This window comes from Podarcis filfolensis (genome assembly GCF_964270895.1).
Source record: "Podarcis filfolensis genome assembly, chromosome: 15".
Lineage (NCBI taxonomy): Eukaryota > Metazoa > Chordata > Lepidosauria > Squamata > Lacertidae > Podarcis > Podarcis filfolensis.
In genome coordinates, this window is record NC_139618.1 from 26,044,000 (window position 1) to 26,062,668 (window position 18,669).

Sequence of the window (18,669 nt, forward strand, 5' to 3'; positions counted from 1 at the left end):
GCATTTTAGTGCATATTTCTACCAATATACATATTTTTGCAAGCAATTTCTTCTCATATGCATTTCCGCACATTATTTTCACCAACATATGTATTTTTATGTGCACTTTCGCCTTGCATACACATTTTGGGATTGGTAACTGCATCCCAAAAATCAGAGAAGGGCAAATTTTGCAGGATAGCTACGTTTCTGTTTGCATATAGTTTGGGGATGTGTGAATTGAGTACAGGTATCCATTAAAATGTACATGAAACTGAATTACTCCCCCATTACTACTATGATATATTTCATTAGGCACGCACTGGACAAACATGTATTCACAAGACTTCATTTTCTTACTGCCCTCATTTCAAAAGGGACTTAGGACAATTTTCAACATCAGTAATTTATTTTAAGATGCTAAAAAACTAACTTTTTGCCATTCCTGTCCAAACAAAATGGTGTTGGACTAAAGACAAAGACGGTCTTCTTCCAGGAATGATTTCTTTATTTGGAGTGGAGTGGAGAGGGGTAATAAGTCTTCAAACTCAAGGCTTGTCCACAGTTCTGCTTGACCCGCTAATGTTTACTGCTGAATCAGAACAAACGTAAATCAGTTTTTCTGCCCAATGACTTTTGTTCCAATTCAGTTATAAACAGCAGGTTTTCCTGGTGAAAGTGGTGGGACAAACAAAAAACTGCTTGGACTCATGCCTGGAAAGCACAGGGCAAGCAGAATACCTCTCAGACCCAAGCTTTCTAGAGACAAGAGGAAGTGCGGAAAAGCCCTAAATCTTTGTTCAGTCAGTGATCTTATATCTTCACATTTACCACTGTGTGAGCCCAAAGGTATGAAAAAGGGTATTTAGATCCACAATTAAACTTTTTTTGTAAAAAAAGTTAATTTGGAACCTATTAGTAACTGCTTGCATGCTTGTTGAACAAATTTATGGGTGAAAGTCACCACCAACAGTGAAAGAATGGTTAACAAAAACGTGGAAGGGTAACAACAATGTATAGACTTCTGGAATTGATTAGAGTGAAAGAAGTCAGAAAAGAAAGAAAAGAACTTTAAGATAAATTGAACCTGCTTATTGAATTTCTGTAGTATAAATTTAACTTACTTATGGAGTAATACAATAGTTTTTCTATGTGGTAAAATATTAAATGTCATATATATTTATTATATGTAGGTATCTGCAAAGTCATTATTGTGAATATAAAGAAATATGAGATTTAACAAAGTTTGGGCAGGAAGGCAAGAATGCAGATCCCTAAAAGGAAAAAGGGGGGGGGGAGAAAAGGAAATTGATTCATTTATTTCTGGGTCATTGTAATGAATGAATGAATGAATGAATGAATGAAGTGCTTGTATTTACAGTATAAAGCCTTTGACTGGACTTAACCGTCATGGGGTCCTTTACCTTTTTACCTTATAAAGTCACTGCAGAGCTTCTGTGCTTGAGTGGCTCAAGCATAAAGAATTAAAAAATAAAACAATAGTTTAGTAAACTTCTTTTTTTAAAGGGTATTTCATCTCACCTGTCACCCCACATGAGATGCTGGTCGGTTGAAACTTGAGAACTATGTCAGCAAGCTCCCTACTGGCTCCCCAGATTGCCTGATCTGCCTGAGTTAACAATCTCAACATTCTTGACATTATCAGGCCCGGATTTTGGAATGGTCTTTCCATACTGGTGTCATGTGTTGATGGTAGTTCATCCCTATCACCAGTCTAGCCACGGCATTCTGTGAGAGCTTAGCCTTCCTGTCTAGACCCAGGGGCAGCCCCAAATAGAGGGCATTTCAGTAATCCAGTCCTGACATTACCAGTTCATGGACTACTATGGTCAGGTTGTCCTTATCTAGGAAAAGCTGCAGTTGGCATACCAGTTGAAACTGATAAAAAGCACTCAAGGCCATCCAGACTGCCTCAAGTTGAAGAGGGTTCCAGGAGTCCTTCCAAATGACTTACCTGCTTATTCAAAGAAAGTTAAGTAGTGATCAGGGCAAGCAGCTTATTCATCTTCCAGATCAAGAAATGATCAACCCACAAAGCCTTTGTCTTCCTAGGATTCAGGTGAGGTTCATCCAGACATTGGATCGCTGAAGGTAGCTTGCCCCAGAACTCCCAATGACCATTCAAGATGGCTTGTTATAGATGTTGAGTAGCACTAATAGCGCCCTGCAGGATCTCATAACATACTTGCCATGAGCCTGAAGAGGACTCTCCTAACGATCCCTGGTTGTGATCCTGCAAGTAGGAATGGAATTGCTGTAGCACAGTGTCCCTGGTGCCCTTCCCACAGAGCCAGATACTATGGTCAATGATATTGAAAGTCACAGAGAAGTCTCTGTCCTGGTAAAGGTCATCCATCAGAGAGGCCTGAACCCGTATAGAAATTCCCATTTGACCTCCGTCTGTGATGTAATCAAAGCACATTGGATACTCACCATTCTGCCAAGTGCCATTTTCAATACTAGCCCAAGATATTTTGGCACCTCAGATTTAAAACTCGGATGTCTAAAGCCTGAGGAGTTGAAGCCCCTTGAAATATAAGGAACCCATGAGCTGCCGGCTGAAGGGGCCACCCCCTTGCAGTAGAAACAGCCTTGACCAGTTCAAAAAGTATTGCTAGGCGAAAGAGAGAGACAAAGGAAAGAGTGAGGGCCTTTTTCAAGGTAATCCTTGTGGACCTTCTACAGCTTGCTTGAATTTGTGTCATTCTTTCTTTTCTTTAGCGGTTCATTGCTCTGTCCCAGCTTCTGCCAACCAAGCAGTTTGAAAGCATACCAGTGCAAGTAGATAAATAGGTACTGCTGTGGCGGGAAGGTAAACAGCATTTCCATGCACTCTGGCACTCGTCACGGTCCTCCATGCGCCAGAAGCGGTTTAGTCATGCTGGCCACATGACCTGGAGAGCTGTCTGCAGACTAACACTGGCTCCCTCGGCCTGAAAGTGAGATGAGCGCCACAACACCAGAGTTGTCTTTGACTGGACTTAACCATCCAGGGGTCCTTTACCTTTACCTTTTTACCTTTACTATTTCACAGAGAATGAAATGCAAAGAGGTGATGGATTATAGATAATACCAAATCTCTATGAAGGCACATGGCTTCTCATCTTGAGTAGCAATGTCTAATGTCCTGTTGAGTGAGAAGACATTAAACAGCTTCTCTGTTTTCTACATTTCCATTTCCACCAAACCTGTTCAAACACAGTGCTTGTGTTACAAAAGCTCAAGTTGGATTGGTGTTTGTTTTTAAACATCTGCCCTATGAACATCACCTTTTTGAATGCCTGCAGAATGTGACAGCCCTTTAGATATTTGAAGATGTCTATCATATCTCCTCTCATTTTCCCCTTATCCAGGCTAAACATACTAATTCCCTCATCCATTCTTCATAATGCTTGGTTTCCAGATCCCTGATCATCTTGGTTGTCCTTCTTTTGCACATGTTCCAGCTTCTCAATATCCTTCTTAAATTGTGTCCGGAACTGGACACAGTACTCCAGGTGTGGTCTGATCAAGGCAGAATAGAGCAGTACTATTATTTCCTTTGACCTGCACACTATACTTCTGTTGATGCAGCTTAGAATAGCATTAACTTTTTTGCTGCTGCACCACATTGTTGACTCATTTTAAGCTTGTGGTCTACTAAGACCCCTAGATCCTTTTCACATGTACTACTGGTAAGCCAGGTGTCCCCCACCTTATATTTATGCAGCTGGTCACTGCTGCCTAAGTGTCGAACCTTACATTTGTCCCAATTGAAATTCATTTTGTTAGTTTGGGCCCAGTTCTCCAATCAGTTAAGGTCATATTGAATCCCAATTCTGTCTTCTGTGGAATCAGCTACCCCTCCCAGTTTGGTGTCATCTACAATTTGAATGAGAATCCCTCAATTGCTTCATCCAAGTTGTTTATAAAGAAGTTGAACTATAACAGGCCCAGGACAGAACCCCATAGCTCCCCACACGTCACAAGGAACCATTAGTTGAGTACCTTGGAGAGCTTCTGCTAGTCAGTGTAGAGTGACAGTACTGACCTAGGTGGACCTATGATCTCACAGCTTTAATTCAGTGTATTACTTTCTGTTGCCTGCCCCAATTCTTCAGAAAGAGGCATGCTATACATCTGAATCAATAAGCATTAACATGATAGAGAGAGGGGAATGGGCGTAGCCAGGATTTTTGTTTGGGGAGCAGGACTTTTGTTAGGGGGACAAGAACCAACATGATAGGTCAGTTAGTTAAGTATTTCTATTTTTTTACTTGATGGGGCAGCTGCCCCCCCCTTGGCTACGCCCAAGGAGAGAGGGAATATAAGCCAAATTCATCACAGTGCCCAAGAACTCAGGCAGCTGTTTCACTACGCAGCTGGCTTGCAAATCAGCCAGGATGTTCAGCTTGCACAACAAATGCATTCCAGATCTTTTGGTTGCCATATGATCTGAACTGACCAGTGAGCTTGCTCATGTGGTGAAATGGTTATGTGACACACACACGCCCTTCAGGATTTTGTTCAACCCCCTCAGACTCTTCCTGTGTTAATTTGGCTGTTTCAGCTGGTCCTCAGCCAGCCTGTGCTGCAGACATGGACCTCATCTGAGCGTGTGGTGTTTCTAAGCAACCTGTATTTATCTTACTCTCCTTACCTGGCTGTATCCACGGCAGCGCTCCTCAGACAAAGACTAATTTAATTGTGTTTTCTCTCTCTCCTTACCAAGAGATGTGTAGGTGGGTTTGTTTGTTTGCTTGTTTTGCTTTTCTGTCCCTACAGGGAGGAGATTTCATCAATAGGAGACAGCAAGTTCCATTTGCAATAAATCCAAGAAGCTAACTTTTCTTTCCACAGTCTTCCTTCATGTGGGCGAGCTGTTTCTAAATAACACTGCTTTTCCCTCCTTTCTATTTTGTGTTCCTCCTTAGTGGTGTTATGGATGCCAGTTTGATTTCTATGAGAAAGGTTTCTCTTGTCTCAATATATATATATTGTTTCTCTTCTTGACTTTAGTATTAATTAATATGCAACCCCCAGTGTTGCCTAACCAACCAGATCTCTTGCTGTAGTAACTCAGTGTTTTCTCCTGTTTGATAATAATCTTGTGTTTGCAGGTTGGTGGGTGTTTTTTTTTGTTTTACTGTCTCCCCCAGTGTTTCAGTGGAGTGGCTAATTTAATTTTGTTTAGACTTTAATTTAATCTATGAATGTTGTTGATTCTTTTTGCCCATTGTTTACATCAGTTTTTAAATTTTTTTTGTATTTTTCATGTGACCTCCTCCACTTTCCTTTCAACCAAATCATGTGCGTGCGTATCATGTGACTTTGTCATGTGGCTTGCATGGTGCTGCTGATGTCGTCCACGCTGGTGAACAGAAGGTAAAAATTAAAACAACAACAAAACACAGCTTTGTTCTGATTGGTTGACAAGTTCTGCACAGGACAATATATATACATATATATATATTTATATATATCCAAAAATACACTTTCCGCTCAGGAACTTCTAAATTTCCATTACTCAGAAATTTTCTTCTATAACCTTTTATTATTTTTACAGCTTTGTTCAACACCTTCTCTCTGCATGCAAAACCAACTAAAGTCCATCATGCCGTCCTTTTACTGAGCTGGCAAGATAGCACAGCAGTCAGAAAGCTGGGCTGCATCATATGCTTCCATTGATGGAAAGAGCCTATTTTGCATGTGACCTTTTTAGTGCACTTCTAAGCTTATTTTTATTTTATTAATTCATTTTATATACTGCCCTTTACTCTAAGATCCCAGAGTAGTGCACAACATTAAGAACATAATTTGCACAGCAAAATAATAAAAACAGAATACACAAAATACAGCGTAAGAATAGAATAGAATAATCCACCACCCACCACCCATTTAACAGGTCATATTTAATGGCCATTATTTAATGGCCAAAGGCCTGAGTAAAGAGGAATGTTTTGCCTGGTGCCTCTACTGGGAGACCAAGGAACATAGATTTGATGTAGATAGATTGTACTTAATGCTGCCACTTTGCTAAATTGCCCCTACCACATAAATCTCCCGCTCTGTCACAAGAGACTAGGGCCCTGGCCCTGCGGGACTTGACATCTTTCCGCAGGGCCTGCAAGACAGAGCTGTTCCACCAGGCCTTTGGTCAGGGCGCAGCCTGACTCCCTCCTTTGGCAATCTTCACAGAACTTCTAGCCCAATGGTTGCCATTAATTTGATTGGAATTAATTTTATAATGAAATGATTTTAGAATGTTTTATCGTTTTACTGTTGTTAGCCGCTCTGAGCCCGGCTTCGGCTGGGGAGGGCAGGATATAAATAAAATTTATTATTATTATTATTGTGTGGGAGACCTTGGACACACAGTTACACTCCCCTGAGTTGCTGCATTGATTCAAAGCCTCCAGTCAGTTCCACAGAGTAGATATAGGCACTGTGCTTCAAAACTGCAACCCAGGGTCATTTTTACCTCCTTCCCCCATTATGCTTAAGCAGAGCGTGACATAATATGGAGAGAAGGGAGACTGCAGACCGACATGTCTGACAGTGCAATCAGCTTCCCTGTGTTGAGTAAGCATCATCTCTAGTGCTGGCCAGGCATCCAAGGGGTCTTGGATGTGACCATAGGATTCAGTTGTTCATAATTTCCCCCCTAAGAGCACCTTAATCAATTAGCATAAATAAGAAGACGGAGGGGAAAAACTGCTTAGAAATTCATTCCCATTGTGGAAAGAATTCAGAGGATGATTTTCTACGCGTATGTATTGTTTATCTGTGTGCACATACACACACACACAGACGCATATAGGCAAAACCAAGCAACAAGCTTTTTGCCTGGCACATAATAATCCATGCAGTAGAAATAACGCCATGGCATCTGGCATCTTGTGGGCTCCGCTTGCTTCTCTACTAGTTGAGCATATTTTGCAAGCCAGGAAGGGACTTTCACACCAGTACTAAAGCCATATTGAAGATACACCTAGTGGTTTTCTCCATAATCTGGAAGCAAATGATTTGGCCCTTGCGACATAAGGAAATATGTTTACTTTCCTTCCACTGTAAGAGCCGATGGCAGCAACAAAGGAATGGATTTCCTAGAGCGATTCTTGCAATCTCACTTTTAACACTCCATGTGCACCATTCAAGGAGAGAGGAACAACCCCTGCATTTGTGCTTCCCAGGAGATAGATCATTTGGAAAACCCACCAAAGAGTTGAGCATTTCACCTTGTTTGACTCTCACGTCTTGGATTTTTCCTCCCCTTTACTGTGGGAAGCATTTAGGCAGGGGTAAGCCAGGAAAACTAACCCCAGTAACCCATCAGATGTTGCATGCATGGAGACAAGCCACTGGCCCTTTCTCCCTCTCCTTCCACAGATGTTTGGGCGACATCCACATGGAACTAACATCTAGCCATCTTGATTTTGCACAACCTTTCACCCCCCCTACACACCTGTGTCATTTATTTGTGAATTAACTTTAACCCACTCCCCCTTTCTTTTTCTTTTCCCACCTCATGTATCTCTCCACTTGTGATGGGCACCAGTAATGGTTAGAAACTGTGGCAAACATTTTTGTCACAATTTTTCACCCATTTTACACAGTGGCCAAGGGAAAGAATTGGTGAAGTTGGGTGGCAAGAGATGAGAAGGGGAAAGGATGTTCACGTTCAGTGGAGATGGCCAAGGCTGGAGATGGAGATGGCCAAGTATGAACTATGTACCAGGTTGCAGAAGGCTGATTTTGTGGAGGAGTCCTTCCACTTTTACTTAACTGAAGTAAGGAGGCAATTGATTTTACTGCCAAAAACTCACCACCACCCTTTTTGGGGTATGTTTTGTCTGAAGAAGAGAAGGTCAAGGAAGACATGGAAATTGGAGCAGACTTATTTTCTGTTGCTCCAGAAGACATGACTAGAATCAGTGTGTGGAGATTGCAAGGAGGCAGATTTCAGCTATATGTTAGAAGGAAGTTCCTACTTGACAATGACAGACTGCCTCTGGAGGTTTGCTGGAGATACTCAGTTAAACACATGCTGGATGACCGCTTCTCATGAGCATTTTTAAGTTGCACCCTGTCTTGCAGATCCTGCTTTGAGCTTTGAGGTTGGACTCACCAAGGTTCAAAGTCCCAAATGTAATGATTCTGATTATCTGTTTTTACCACTCTCCCTCCAAAGATCTCAGGTTGGAGTGCAGAGTCTATTCTCCCCTTTTTATTCTCATAGCAACCCTGTGAATTAGATTGGACTTAGAAATAGTGACTGGCCCAAAAAGGGCACTGGAACCCAGATCTCCCTGATTTGAGTCCAACACTCTAATCACTACACCACTTAAAGTCCTTACTCTAAAAATGGTTTGTCTTTTCCTGCAGTCTTTCAGGATTTCTTTTGAAGTCTAAAGCCAGTATCCACCTCTGCCAGTTTTGACAAGGCAGCCATGTAGGCAGAGGGAATCTGCATCAGCTGCGCCACATTTTATGCAGCTGCTGCTGTATTCATTGAGGTCACAGCTACAAATGTATTTGTTGAGGTCACAGCTACAAATGGTCTCCTATCCAGTTTCAGATAAAAGCAAATGATTAATCGCCTGTCCTAATGTACCTAGCTGACTGCATGCCATTGCAACAAAAGGAAGCCTTTTGACTTCAACCCTGAATATTCACTTAATTTTATTATCCTAAAGCATAAAATACCCACAGCAATTTGTTTATTTATAAGATTGTCTATATACCACTTTTTGGTTCCCAGAAGAGGGTCCCCAAAGCAATTTACAATAAAAAACTGAAATATAATACTACCGGTTTTAAAAATATTAAATCCAAGAGCAGTGTAGAACAACCACAGTTTGATTCATAGGGGGAACAAAAGCTTCAAACCTAAAAGCTAGGTGGGAAAAATAACTTTAAAAATCTTGACAGCTCACCTGAAGTTGGAGGAAGAGGCCAACCACATCTCTTCGGGGTAGAGTGCCCCAGCCTGTCTGGAACTATGAACAGAAGTACCTCACACCTCAAGAGTCTACTGCAGGATCCATTTGTGTTCCTAGAAGTTAACAGCCAACAGAATAAACTCTGAAGGCACTGTGTAAATGGGCTTCCCTTTACTCTCCCAGCTGTCATCTTGGCTTCCCAGCTCCTTTCTCTTTTCAGTTTCATGCGCATGTTCTGAGCATGATCTTTTGTATGAACTTTTTAATAACCAGACTTCTTTTTCTCTTCAGCTAGTGGCACTTGAGAGTTATGCTAAGATTATCGGTTGGTTTGGACAGAATATTCTTACTAAGGCTCAGCCAAACTTTTGAACTATTTAAAGCTTGACCTAAATTGTGTGGGGGTGGGGCAGCCTTTTTGGCCAAGCCCCTGTACTAATGTACTAAACATGTGAACTGTTATTTGTTTTTGCTGAAGCATCATAGTACTAATCTACATGAGTGTTTATGCCTGGATAATTATCTTTTTTTTTTTCCTTTTTACAGCTTGGTGATGTGATTAAGCCAAAAATTCTGGCCAAATTGTGTGCTTTGGGTTAAAAACACCAAACACAATATGCACGTGCTATATTGATGCCTAAACATTTCCTGCCATGAATCCACCCTCACTCACATTTCTTCCTACTCTGAAATGAGTTCAGCTTAGTTGTGTACACTATTCACTTATAAGTGCTAGCTATATTGAGAGCATGTTCCAGCTGGGGACCGTAAGGTCCCTTCAGGGTAACAAATGGGCATGCATATATGACTAACAAAAAACATGTTCTTATTCACAATGTAAAATGGAATTATCCAAACTCATTTCATGCATTTATGCAGAAGTAAGTTCCGCTGAGCTCTAGGACATGGATGGGGAACCTATCCACACACACCCCATGTTGTTGGACTTCCATTCTCATCATCCCTAGCCAACATGCCCAGTAGTAAGGGATGATGGGAGTTGCAGTCTACAACACCTGAACTATAACTTCCGGGAGGCTGCAGCCAGAGGGTTGTGCCAGTGCATTAGGTGTGACTGAAGAATGTGAGGTGTCCAAGCCAGCAAGCACTACCCACTACCCGCCAACAGAACCACCTATAGCCTATAGAGAACTGTTGAGTCAGGAGCGCTAGAGATCTCTGTGTCTTAAGACAGAGACAAGGAGAGCCATGAAGCCTAGGGTGCCCTCAGTCAGCGTGAGAGAGGATCTCTGCTGCTCTATATTGATGCCATTTATTCATTTTAGTATTTTAAAATTGTGAACCACTTTGGGTTCCTTGGCAGAAAGGCGGTATTTAAGGCAGTAAATAAAAACAAATAAGCCAGAATGGCCCACAGGTTCCCCATCCCTGCTGTAGATTGTAGCTGTGTCTGCATCCCTTGTTCACAGCATGGGTATTGTGCCGGTGTTTGGGGTGCAACTAGCTGATGCAACCCTGCTCACACGTTTACTGAATGCTTGAGTGCTCTTGTTTGAAGAAGATGGTTGATACACACCTGTTCCAGATTTGAATGGGTCTACTCCAAGCATGGGGATGCGGGTGGCGCTGTGGGTTAAACCAAAGAGCCTAGGACTTGCTGATCAGAAGATTGGCAGTTTGAAACCCTGCGACGGGGTGAGCTCCTGTTGCTCGGTCCCAGCTCCTGCCAACCTAGCAGTTCGAAAGCCCATCAAAGTGCAAGTAGATAAATAGGTACCGCTCCGGCGGGAAGGTAAATGGCATTTCTGTGCGCTGCTCTGGTTCGCCAGAAGCGGCTTAGCCCTGCTGGCCACATGACCCGGAAGCTGTACGCCGGCTCCCTCGGCCAATAAAGCGAGATGAGCGCTGCAACCCCAGAGTCGGTCACGACTGGACCTAATGGTCAGGGGACCCTTTACCTTTACCTTTACTCCAAGCATAGCCAAGCCCGGGTTAAGGTTCATGTTTCTAACCCCAAATGCACAATTTTAGGCTTCTAACAGCCCACTGTGGTTTGTGAAACACAATTCCATAGAGCATGGGAGAGACCTACATTGTGTCTCTTTTGCATTATGATGATTCTGAGTTCGAGTGATGCTAATTTCAGTTCATTACAGTTTCTTTAAAATGCCTTTGGAGGCACTAGGTCTGTCTGGGGGAAGGGCCCATATGCTTTGCATGCAGAGAAGGGTCCAGGTTCCGTCCCTGGAATGGATGGACTAATGTTCTAACTCATTCTAAGGCAGCTTCATCTGCTACTAAGCTTTGAGCAGTTTTCTAGGAGGAAGGGGCTTGCGATACATTGTACAGAGCCCTTGTGGAATTAAAACAGCAGCAAAGAACCTACGATCTTAGAAGATAATTTCATAGCCAAAATCACTGAGAGTGTATCCAGGCTTTTGAGAGCTCTCTCGTAGAATTTCTCAGAAAACCCTTTTTGCAATAAATAGGCTACAGGGAAATGACACCACAAGGTGGGTTACATTCTGGCAAATGTGCTGTGTGGTGGCATAAAGAGGAAACTGGGTTGAGGGAGAAGCAGCAGACATGCTTGAGCTCTTCTTTTGTAGTAGAAACCTCACAAAGATGTGCTGCTGCTGCTGGCGTTGGAGATATAGAGCAAAGAGCTCTGAATCCCAGAACTCATGAGCATCTCTTGGAGACGACAGAAGCACATGACAAGTGATGCAAGTTTGGCCTCACTTCCAAGTGGTGAGCAAGCAATGCTACTACTGAGCTTGCATCAGTGCCCAGATGGTTTCACATCAGCTGCCACAGGTCAGCTGTGTACAAAACCAGTTTGGCAGTAGCCTGTGCCACATTCATAATATGGGCAAGTATTTACCCAGCTCCGCACAGGAAATCCCTCCTCGTTTATGGCCTTTAGGGGACAGGAGAGTCATAATCTGCAAGGGCTGTGGGGGAAAGGTAATTATTTCACTATCATCTCAATGCTTTTACGACACCCGGGAGAGGTAACCTGGTACACTGCCTCCCCCCAGCCTGTCAGAACTCATTTGTCCCCATTTAATTTGCGCTGCAATGTAACTTCGTCTTCAAGCACTGTAACTGCTGAATTGCTTTGTGCTGTAATGGGATTTGCAAAACCTACAGCCTTCATTAGCAGCAGCAGCAGCAGCAGCAGCAGTCAGAATAGTGTCTGGCCTAATTGACTATGGGGTTGGTGGCCAGCAAGGTAGTCAGCACACTTTGTTCCTTTCAGTTAGAAAATAATTTTTTGAGGCAGAAATCTAAGGACACTTCAAGGGCCAGAAAACCCCAGTTCTTGATCGACAGATTTCAGAATATTAGCTAGAATATTAGCCATACACTGTGTATTAGGAAACCTCCGTGAAGTACAATTAGCACTCACAGCTTGAGCAAGCTAGGCGTGTCATCAGGCCACTGCTAGAAACAGGATTAAATCTAGGTGAAATCTTTCAATGAAGTCTACCATAGCTCTTCTTAATGTTCCTATGCAACAAGAGGTTTCTAGATGATGCACTAATGTATTGTGAGCTCTATTTTAATTTTATGGATGTATTTTTGTACCACCCACCCACATGAAATATCAATGCCTCATGGCCATGGATTCTGCCCTCTTCCACACATTTAATGTAATTTGTGAAAGAGCCTTGAGTGGTCTCTTTGTGTCAGTAGATCCTGCAGGGCAAAAAGACAAGCTGGCAGATAATGCTCTGCCCACACGTAACATGTAAAGTCCTTAAGCTAGTGGCTACCAGTGCATCTTGTGGCAGTGAGTTCAAAAAGTGTGCTGGATATTTTGGCAAGCTGTCTGTAGGCGTGGCCTCTGTAAAAAAGCCAAAGGGAACCTCGAAGCCTTCCTGCACAGCCTCCTTTGAAGTGAAGGGCTCTCCAGTCAGATTGTTCCCAAAGACTGGCATGGCATCATCTGTGCCGAGAAAGCCCAACCTATGAGTTTGGACGTGACCCAGTACAGATTACACTTGGGGCCATGAATAATAAGAGGAACTAGGGGGAATGCATCACATAGTAATTTTTTTTGTTCATTTATTTTGACAGCGGTAATTTATTTCCCATTATTCCTGATAAGGCACCCTAATGGAATTGGAAATATATACAAGGCACACTTCACTAAAAGCACCAGAGCTTTAATCATACAAGACCTCACTGCTGCTTCTGCTCGCCAATCATTATCGGAATGAGGGGTGGGGAGAGCAGGGTGTTTTGTTTTTTTACCTTTCTTGTTTTTTTTGAAGAATGCACACATGCACCCTGAGGGATGAATTAGGACACTTCCTAATCAAACCATTTTTGCTAGGTTATGCTCCAGAATGCATTAATGCTGGAGGAAATTCTCTCTCTCTCTCTCTCTCTCTCTCTCTCTCTCTCTCTCTCTCTCTCGACTTCAGCTGTCTCTACAGAGTTAGGACTGATTTCGTGTTTGGCTAGTGAGAAATTAAACACGACAAAAGTTATTTAAAATAATAATAATAATAATAATAATAATAATAATAATAATAATAATGGTGCAGTTATAACCAGCAAAAGTGTTCCACCTCTCTGCTATAGATAGTCCTAAGGCATTTTGCATTTATTAAAAAAGAAAGAAAAAGTCTCCACACTTGCCCTAAACAAACAGCATCAGGGCTGCTGTGAAACTGATTTGTCAAATTTCTTTGTCAGGTGAAAGCCCATTAATTGACCCGCTGGATCAGACCAAACTTCAGTCATCTCCAGTACTCACCAGTCAGATCTTGGTTCCTAGTATCTACCCCTAAATATGTTGCTAGGCCCTCACCTTGTGAATTTTTCTTAATCCTTTTTAAAGATCCTGCACTATTGGCCACCACAGCATTCTGTCTCAATGAGTTTCATAGGTAGATTATAGTTTTATAGATTAAGTTCCTCCACATACTGACTGCTTCGTTGGCTGAGTGCTAGTATGCTGTTAGAGTGGGGGCAGGTAGAGAGAAACATTTATTGGGCCACTTTTCCTTTCTTTATTTCTTTTGGTTCTGCAGTGTAGTAGAAATGAAGTACTTCTTATTGTCAGTGGTTCCCCGGAATTTCCTGAGTGTCCTTGTTTACTTTTTCCGCCATCAGCAAACCTGCATCTGAAGATGAAGCAGTCTCTTTATCCAAGGAGCACTATGCTTTCTGCACTTGAGCAAAAACTCAGCAACATCTTTGTTATAACTACATCAGTTGATCCCCTTCTTGCTCAGCCAGTAGAATTTTCTTCAGATTGAGAATGAGGGAAGTTCTGTTCCCACATTTTGAATAGAATCAAAATGCTTCTTTCCCCTGAAAATACCACGGAGAGCAGAAAAGGAAGTTCTGGGAAGTCTTGGTCTTCAGAGGTATTCTGCCTTTAAATATGGAGGCTGTATTCATCATCATCAAACCTTTTATTGGCATCACATACAAACATCCATAGCAAATCAATACAGAATTCCCGCCTTCCCAGTGAATACTATGCCAAACTGGTCTCAATAGGATTATCCTTCATGAATTTGTCTTAAGCTTTCAAAGAAGGACTATACAAATTAGTGGAAGATATATCTGTTCTCAGCAGTTGGACCTTATTGTGGCATTGACTTAAATACGAGACTCTTGGAACTAACAGTAGGGTATTGGCCATTGGGGTCAGATGCTTGGCAGGATGTCCTGCAGTTGACGAAAGGCAAAAGACATGATCCACCTGAAAGGTTTTTGTGTGCAAGCCATGTCAAAAGTAACTTCAAACCGGCCTGGATTTACATCCTAGTCCTGTACCAGTTTGTTAACTAGTCTCTGGACCCTAATCTATAAAGAGTCTCTGGGTGAATTCTGAGATCCCAAGAAAGGTTATTGAGGGCAAAGCCTTTGATCCTGTTAAGCAGGTAAAGGATTAATTGTTCATCACCTCCTGGGAAACAGATCAATAACCACTACCCAAAGAAAGCAGCCTATTCACTCACCCTTCTGTTACTGTCATTTGCTCCCTCAGTGGCTGTCAAAGGACCAAAATCCATGTTAGAGCAAGTTGCCTTCCAAAGAAGGGGGAGCACAAATCAGTTCTCACAGAAAAGATGGATTGCGGGAGCCTCTCAGTCAATTATGGATTTCACCTTCCTCCCCCTCCTCCCCCGTGGCACAGTCAGCATGACAGGTGGCAAGAATGGCACTAAGGGGAAATGAGGGAGAAAGGGCACTGGAAGTAACCAAGGGAAGGTGCCTGTCATTTGCTCAGGCCGTTTGCCTCTTAATGGAAGCATGATTGATTTGTTGCTGCTGTAGTGCCCGTGCTCCCCAGAACATGGATATTTAAGTTAGGAAGGAAGGAAGGGCAAGGACATTTTAAAGGCAAAAGATGATATAAGGCAATACATGCCTTGTTATTGGCTTCCTTCTGTGCAAAACCTGCAAATATTGGCATCACGTTTGTTTGTTACCAGGAGAGAAATGACCACCTTCTACTTTGCACCTTTAGGTACATGGTACTTTGAGGGCCCAAGCCATCTGCTTATTTGTTTTCAGAGGCAGTGAATGTTAGGGATGTGCTGAGCCCCCAGGAAATTCCCAGGCTTTAATCAAAATCCTGTTGCCTTGACAATCTTCCGACATCCAAATCCCCTAATACACCTTAAGCTGGGGAAGGCATTTAGTAGCAACTCTAGAATAGAGAGCTCCATAGTCTCCTTCATTCTTTGACTTGGCCACACCCATGATGTAAGGGAAATGTTTTTGGATCATGGAGACCTTTCTCTTAATTCTTAATCAAAATGACCCTCCATAACTATAACCAGACTGAAGCTACCTTTTGATAATTTACTGTGTTTTGCCTTTTTAACCTGAGAACAACTCTGCTGAATCAGGCCAAAGATCCATGTAGCCCAGCATCTTGCTTCCCACGGTGCCAGTCCAACTGCCCTAGTGGGAAGTCGCAAGCCGGAAGATGACAGCAATAGCTTTTTGTCTGCCCTGAGTCTGTTTTTCATTGGCTTCATTGAAAGATTCTGAATTCTAGTGTGATGTGAGAGGGAGAAAACAGCAGCAGCAACAGAGGGCAGGATGGAACCCTTGGCCCTTCTTTCTGACATTCTTCTAAATATTTGGAGTTGTCAGAATCTCATTGCCTGTGTGCTCACTTTTGTAGCCTTCATATAATCAAACTTATGGGACGTATCCTTTCCCCCACATGTTATAATCAAGTCTAGTTTTATTATTTGTTGGTTGTGTAGATGAGCCCATATTGTAAAGCCAAAAGAAGACAACAGGCTGAAGGGTGTTTTTGTGTGTGTGTGTGTGTGTGTGTGTGTGTGTGTGTGTGTTTGTAAAGGCTCATCCACAGTTCCATGGCTTCTAGGCATGGATCCAAGAGGGTTTTTTTTTTTTTGTCCCATCACTTTCCCTGGGAAAGCAGGCTGTTCACAGCTGAATTGGAGCAAACATCAATCAGCTTTTCTGTGGATTGGTGTTTGCTCTGATTTAGGAGTAAATAGTAAGTTTTCCTGGGGAAAGTGGCAGGTCAAAAAACCCCAGCCCTCTTGAACCTGTGCCTAGAAGTCACAGACCAAATAGAAGAAATTCTGGGATGAAAGGAGTTCAGGTAGGTAGCCGTGTTGGTCTGACTCAGTAGAAATAAATTAAAAAATTGTCCAGTGGCATCTTGGAAACCAACTAAGTTTTTCTGGGTATAAACTTTGGTGTGCGTGCACACTTCTTCAGATACAACACTTCTTCAGATGAGAGGGGGAGAGAGAGCACGACTGTTAAGAACATGGCAGATAACAAGTCCTGGTTGGGTCAGGTAGCTCTGTTCCTTTTTGTTAGTTCTAATGAGTAAGCAGCTTTGGGCAAGAAGCAATCCAGGAGAGTCAGTCAAGGAGAGAGAATTTGCAGTAGGAATGGGGAGACTTTGGTTCATTCTCATTTAAAAGCAAACCTACCTAATATGACCTTCCCAAAACAACATGAAAAGCAATGCACAGGCATCCTTCAAAATTTTCACATCTTCAGATTTTGCAATGCACTTCTCTGGCTAAGTAATGTGTACAAAATGTGTATACTAGGGTAAAGGGTGCGTAATAATGCATATATTAGTGAAAATAGCATTTATAATGCATTATATTAGGGGGAACTGTTGTAAAATGTATATTCAGCAAAATTGCATACAGAAATGTGTATATTAGAAATTTGCACTAAAATGCTGATGAACTTGCACGAGGCCTTTGTTGTTTTTTTAAAAAGTTACAAACTTATGTGGCAAACTGAACGGAAGACTAGAAAAATGAGAAATAAGGAAACTGAAATTAACAGCTAGGACCTTCTCTATTTTGCAGAGTACATCCTAGCAAAGTTATCCTAGCAAAGGTTGTTATCCTAGCAAAGGATGGCTACAATCTAGGGTACAAGATAGGATTTTCATACATCACTTCTTGTGCTTATAGAAGCTGGGAAAGTGATTCATAAATTGTGTAAATAAATAAACAGCAATAGAAGACAAGGCTGTTTAAATGATGAGGTAGCTAAGCTGGAAAAAAATCCAGGATGGTTAAGTAGGCCAATTGGAGTGCTAAATGATCTGCCCATCATGGCAATTAGGTAAGAAGGACAGTTCTGTAGCTACCTAACTGCTTGTGACTGCCTTCCAAAAGAGTCAAAGAATCTGGGATAAGTTCCCCATAGGTTCCAAATCTATATAGAATCCTCGTTGAAAGCATTTAAGCATGTTAGTACTTAGACGTTTGGCATTCTGCACTCTGAATCTGCAAGTCCTCCCAGAAGGAACACAAGAAATGTGTGCTGTACAGCTGCAACCATTTTGAATTTCATGCTTGTGGGATTTCATTTATGCTTTCAGTAGTTAGTTGAGCCAATCATTTATCCTTGACAGGATGTTAAATGTGAAATGTACCATTTTTTTGCAGGTGAGCCCAGCGCACCCAAGCTGGAAGGCCAGATGGGAGAAGATGGAAACTCCTTTAAAGTGAATCTCATCAAGCAAGATGATGGAGGCTCCCCCATTCGGCACTATCTCATCAAATACAGAGTTGTAAGTAAGACACTGGCATCTGGGCAAGCTCTGTGTAGTGTTTTATGAATTGTTTCCTGGGCTGTCAAGTGATTAAAAACATTTTTCATTCACTATGACTTCAGTCAATCTGAATTTGTATAAGTTTGCATATCGTTCTGAAGCAGCCTTTTGCTTTTAGATGACACACACATGTGTCTTAGGAGGCACTTACTACCTGCAGTCTTTAGAAATACTTGTGTTAAAAACAGCATTGTTTTAGAACAAAAATCTTGCTTCTAAGCTAATCCAGGACACATCTTTATTCAATTAAAAGTCATTTCCTTGGTTCTTCTGACCCAAGGCCTAGCCAACATGGTGTCTTCCAGATGTTGTGGACTACAAATCCCATCAGACCCAGCAAATGTGGCCAATCTTCTGGGATGATGGGAGCTGTAGCTCTCTCCATTTTGGGGGCCCAGGCACCAATTTGGCTACCTCTAACAGCTTGGGACCATGCTATTTGAAGGGTTGCCCCATATGTGCCTAATCGGCTGCTTTGATCTGGGGAACTACTTGCACTTCTACGAGGACCATATAATGTCTATTCGGATTCTTTGGAGAGTTGACCTTTCAGTGTAGCAGCACCTTTGTTTTGGAATTCCCTGCCTGTTAACTTTAGGCAGGCACCCTCACTATACTATTGCATATGCCTGCTAAAAACTGTTTCATTTCAGCATGCCTGCCAGGCATATAATTCAATTACAT

The 18,669-nt window shown here is 42.2% G+C and overlaps 1 protein-coding gene across 12 annotated transcripts in view; it reads left to right on the forward strand.

Annotated features, from left to right (window-relative positions):
* Positions 1-18,669, forward strand: part of NCAM1 (neural cell adhesion molecule 1) — a 230,002-nt gene that overhangs the window by 185,494 nt on the left and 25,839 nt on the right. For all 12 annotated transcript variants that reach the window (XM_083588383.1, XM_083588379.1, XM_083588385.1 and 9 more), the window contains one exon: positions 17,819-17,943. In XM_083588383.1, the coding sequence (XP_083444509.1) occupies positions 17,819-17,943 (125 nt within the window). The remainder of the gene's footprint in view (positions 1-17,818; positions 17,944-18,669) is intronic.